At 34.2% G+C, this 5395-nt stretch overlaps 1 protein-coding gene across 1 annotated transcript; it reads left to right on the top strand.

Annotated features, from left to right (window-relative positions):
* Positions 1–3016: 3016 nt before the first annotated feature.
* On the top strand, positions 3017–5166 carry GRAS10 (protein). Its single transcript, NM_001247398.1, is given in 1 exon segment — positions 3017–5166. A coding segment is annotated over 1 exon segment (1911 nt). The 5' UTR covers positions 3017–3120; the 3' UTR covers positions 5032–5166.
* Positions 5167–5395: the final 229 nt, after the last annotated feature.

Here is a 5395-nt window from a genome sequence, read left to right as displayed (position 1 = left end):
AAATTTAGAATAAAATAATTTATATTATAAAAAAATAAGAATGAAATAGAAATAATAATATAATATTAAGAAGAGAGACAAAAAAAACTTGTTTTATAAAAGTAAAATAGAGAATTGAATTAAAGTTTATTGTCCGAAAAGATACAAAACTTTATTTTTTGAGAGTAAAATAGAGGGGAGAATTAGCGATGCCCCTCAATTAATTATCATCATTAACAGGTGGAAACCACTTATGATTAATAAAAATCAATGAATAAAATCATTTACTTTTTTCTTTAACATACTAAGCCGTGAGAAAAAAAAAATGTTTTCCTCATTATTCAAAAATTTTATGCACAATTTGAGAAGCAAGTATTTTTCCATTTCGATTAATCAATATGTATTTTTTTTTTTGTATTATATTTCAAAAATTATTATAGTTTTATAAAAATAATGTGATTTCAAATTTGTTATTTTGTCATTGACGTGTATATTTTTAAACATAAATATTTCTAAAGTTGTATGTGACCACAACTTTAATTTCATTCTTTTTCGTTTCCAATGAAATGAAAAAACACGGGGTTGTTGGTTGTTGATCAGAAAAAGAGGCATTTCCATTTTTATATTGATTATTTTATAGCTTTTATTTAATTTTAAAAAAAATATCATAAAATAATTTTCTAATTTTACTTTTTCACATTATATGTTTAATTTAAGATCATATAATACAAAGATAGTTTAATTTACTATATAATATCTTTAATTTAAAATTATATTATATATATCATACGAAAATGAAATAACTAATACAAAAATATTATGATAACAAATTTTACCTCTTCAATTAGGGGTAAGCTAGTTAATGAAAATATTTTTCTCTCAATACTCCAAATAAAATTATATAATGCATAATAATTTCAAACATAGTAAATTAAACATTTGAAGAAATAATCCAAACTCCCTATATCTAATTTTAATATGATTCTTATTTATTTATTTCTTCGTCTCAATATATAGTTTGTTTGATCATAAAATTTTAAAAATATGAAAAACAATTGTAATGTTTAAGAACTATTTAAGGTAAACTTTTTTTAAATAATAAGTGTATTTTTATGAAATTTTAAATAATAAACCTTACGAAACAAGTACATGTTAATAATATCATTAGACATTTATCTTTATCACTTAAAAGAATTAGAGTATGATAAGTTTTTGATCCTGTGTTCTCGTGGAATGAGGGCTAGAACTTGAAAATAAATCATTCGGTGATGGGGTGTTCATTGAACCAAACGCGTTGCCTCAAAAAATAACAAATTTAAATGGAATTTTCATAATAAATAATACTCGTAAAATTAAAAAAATTATTAATATCATAATTGTAATGGCGAAATGGTTTGGTGAACCTTTATAATTGTATCAGTTTGTATTTTGAATCCTTCTATTTATTTTTTGTCATCTGGACCCTTAAACTCAATTAAAATGAGACTTTTGAGCCACTCTACTATTTTTACACTCTAAATTGCCTATAAATACAATTTCACACCAATATATGTCATGAAACTTGTTGAAATTTACTCAAATATTACCTGAAATTTTCTTGAGTTATCAAAATTGATTGAAAAAGAAATGTTTAAGGGATTAGAAGGAGACTTGAAAGAGATTTCTTAAGTTATCAAAGAAGGTATCCAAAAATTGCAAGCGAAAGAGATTAGAAGAAGACAAGTTAAAGAAATTAGAAGAAGATTTTCTTGAGTTAAAAAATTCGTCCAGAAATTGCTGTGAAAGATTGAAAATATGAAGAAAAATAAAAGTTACAATTGTCAGGAAAGCAATTAGCTTTGGAGAAGAAAAAATATCTTTTTAATTAATTGTTTTTTTTAAAAGAAAATCCTTTTATAATTTTATTATTTTTTAACCTAAAAAATTGTTTACTCGCTTTAAAATGCGTAATGTCTCACACTTTTGTCAACTCAATCATTTTAAAGACACATTAACTTGGTCAATGGTCATCGAAATTTATTAAATTGTATTTTATTTAATTTAAGGATTCAGATGATCAAAGTATAAGCATGAGAGTTCAAAATACAAATCGATATAAGTTTATGGGTTTATCGGACTATTTTACCTAATAGTAATCAACAAATGCAAAATTTTTACTAATGTGATAACTCTAATCAATGACCAAAATGAACTCTCACTTCAATAGAATGATAAAGGTGGTATGCAGCTAGTGACATGCATGTTAAAACATGATAGCTACTTGACTTGTACCTTCTACCTATTTCATACTTTTATCTGCTTACTGATTTGACCACTACTCTTCTTTTTTTCAATTAACTAATTAAACTTTATTATTCAAAATATCCTCTCTAATTACTTCCACTCACCTCAGTAAACTTAATATAATTTCAAACACAGCCTGTTTAATTACCACTTTACATATGGGACACCAGCATGGTATCCTTTCATCTTTAATCGCGCGAATTTAAATTATTTTTATAAAATCCAAAATTTATAGAGTGCTTTATTGAATTTGAATTTAATCAGATTATAACGAGATGGGACCGATAAATAATTGAAATCACAAGCATCCTCTTTTTTTGCTTTTTGTTAAGATTTTAATAGACACTCTTATTAAAATTTAGTGTTGAAACCTTGGACATGATTAATTAACAACTTTGTCAGTTACACTGACTACTTAAACATCATTCCAGATTCTTAGTTTCTTTGCCTTTTTTCACATCGCGTGGCCTCCACGCTCTACAGTATCGCGCGTGGTTTACTGTGTCCTTATCCGGCCCCATATCCAAGGACCTTTGAAAGTTCAGTGAAGAACCCGTACATCTAACTTGTAAATCTGACCGTTGATCAGATATAGAATGAAATTAATGAGAAATTTTGAACGGTTGAGATTAAGAGAATAGCACCAAACACAAGGAATTTCAAATTAAATATGGCATACAAGAGACCACAAAACTACCCAACTTATAATCATGACAAGAATCAATCAAATTGCTTAACAATAAGCTAATTTTTTCTCTCTCTATAAGGAAATTACCTTTTCTCTGTAATGCAGAATTTTGTTAAAGATCCAAACTTTTGCTGATCATAAAGCTGTGTTGGCCGGAATTTTGTTGAAATATGTCGTCAGGTTTCTCCGGCGAGATTTACGGCGCCGGTGGGAGATCTACCATGAATAACAACAACTCACAAAGGCCTTATTCGTCGCCGCTATCGGGTATTTTGCCTGACCCGGTTACGCAGATGGTTCATCAAGGGAGACCTAATTTGATGGGGAAGCGATCTCTAGCGGAGTTTCAACAACAGCAGCAATTGCAGTTTCTACAACTTCAACAGCAGAAACAACAGCAGCAGCAGATGATGCTACTTCAACAGCAGCAGCAGCAGCAGCAAGGAATTGGGTTTTATCTCCGTAACGTAAAGCCTAGAAGTTATCAGCAGTCTTCTCCAATGTCTCCTCTTTCCCCTGTAGATTTTTCGATTGCCGCTGCTGCTGCTGCTGCTTCAATTTCATCTTCGAATTCAAATGTATCCACCATGATGAACACGCGCCAGGCTCTACCGGTTCTGCAGCAGCCTGCTAATATGGGTGGGTTTTTATCTCCGGGTATTCAGAATTATTCTACAGGGGTTTCGTCTCTAAATCCGGTTCAAAACGGAGCAACCATCGGAGTACAGGAATCTGATAAAAAAATGATGAATTGTCTTCAAGAGCTTGAGAAACAGCTCTTAGACGACAACGATGAAGAAGAAGGCGATACAGTTTCGGTCATCACCAACAACGAGTGGTCGGAGACGATACAGAATCTGATTAGCCCCTCTCAGAACCAAAACCAAATTCAGAAACTGGCATCACTATCTCCATCCTCTTCGACTTCTTCGTGTGCTTCTTCAACAGAATCTCCGGCAATATCTTGTCCCAAACAGTCTATAGTAGAAGCAGCCACAGCAATATACGATGGAAAAAACGACGTCGCACTGGAAATCCTCACGCGCCTATCACAAGTTGCCAATATCAGAGGCTCCTCCGACCAGCGGCTAACGGCATACATGGTCGCCGCTTTACGGTCGCGCTTGAACCCCGTCGATTACCCACCGCCGGTCCTGGAGCTGCAAAGCAAAGAACATACAGAGACTACTCACAATCTATACGAGGTATCTCCCTGTTTCAAGCTCGGTTTCATGGCTGCCAATCTAGCCATCCTTGAAGCTGTAGCTGACCACCCATTTAACAAGCTTCACGTCATTGATTTCGACATCGGCCAAGGCGGACAGTACTTGCATTTACTGCATGCACTGGCTGCCAAGAAATCAAACAACCCCGCCGTTTTAAAAATCACTGCTTTCACAGAACAAGCCGGCGGAGTTGACGAGAGACTCAATTCCATCCACATGGAGCTTAACTCCGTCGCTAATCGGCTCGGGGTCTGCTTATATTTCAACGTAATGTCCTGTAAAGTAGCCGATTTGAGCCGAGAAAACTTAGGCCTCGACCCTGATGATGCATTAGCAGTTAATTTCGCATTCAAATTATACAGATTACCCGACGAAAGCGTCACAACAGAGAATCTCCGCGACGAGCTTCTCCGTCGGGTAAAAGCGTTATCACCGAAGGTGGTAACGGTGGTGGAGCAAGATATGAACGGCAACACGGCGCCGTTTCTAGCGCGTGTGAACGAAGCGTGTGGGCATTACGGTGCGATATTCGACTCGCTGGATGCTACAGTTCCACGAGACAGCATGGACCGAGTCAGGATCGAAGAGGGACTGAGTCGCAAAATGTGTAATTCGGTAGCGTGCGAAGGGAGGGACCGCGTTGAAAGATGCGAGGTATTTGGGAAGTGGAGGGCCCGTATGAGCATGGCTGGGTTCGGGCCGAAGCCCGTTAGTCAAATCGTGGCGAATTCTTTGCGTTCGAAGCTTAATTCGGGTACACGTGGCAACCCGGGCTTCACCGTGAACGAACAAAGTGGAGGTATTTGCTTTGGTTGGATGGGACGGACTCTCACCGTCGCGTCAGCTTGGCGTTAACTTTTAGTATTATTATTTTCTAATCAAGAGAAAAATATTCTGATTATTATTAGCTTATGAATATTAATTTTCAATGTGATTTGCTGTATTAAGGGGTTTTCTTTAATTTTGGTTATTATTATTATTGTTAATTCATATAACGTCCCACATTCGAAAAAAAATATATTAATATTTAGATTCTCTTTTTGTAAATATATTTGTGCGAGTGCATGTATCGCTGTTGGATACAATTTTATTTTTAGGTTATGGTGTTTGGCAGAATGCGGACTTTGTGTTTGTATTATAAAAACGAATGGCTTTAGATGTTGAAAATTTTTGGGTCCACCAATAAGATTATTTTTCTAGGTACATATGGTTGGTCGTG

The sequence above is a fragment of the Solanum lycopersicum genome, chromosome 3 (assembly GCF_036512215.1).
Source record: "Solanum lycopersicum chromosome 3, SLM_r2.1".
Taxonomy (NCBI): Eukaryota; Viridiplantae; Streptophyta; class Magnoliopsida; order Solanales; family Solanaceae; genus Solanum; species Solanum lycopersicum.
Note: the sequence above shows the minus strand (reverse complement) of the source record. Positions and strands in the feature narration are given on the sequence as shown.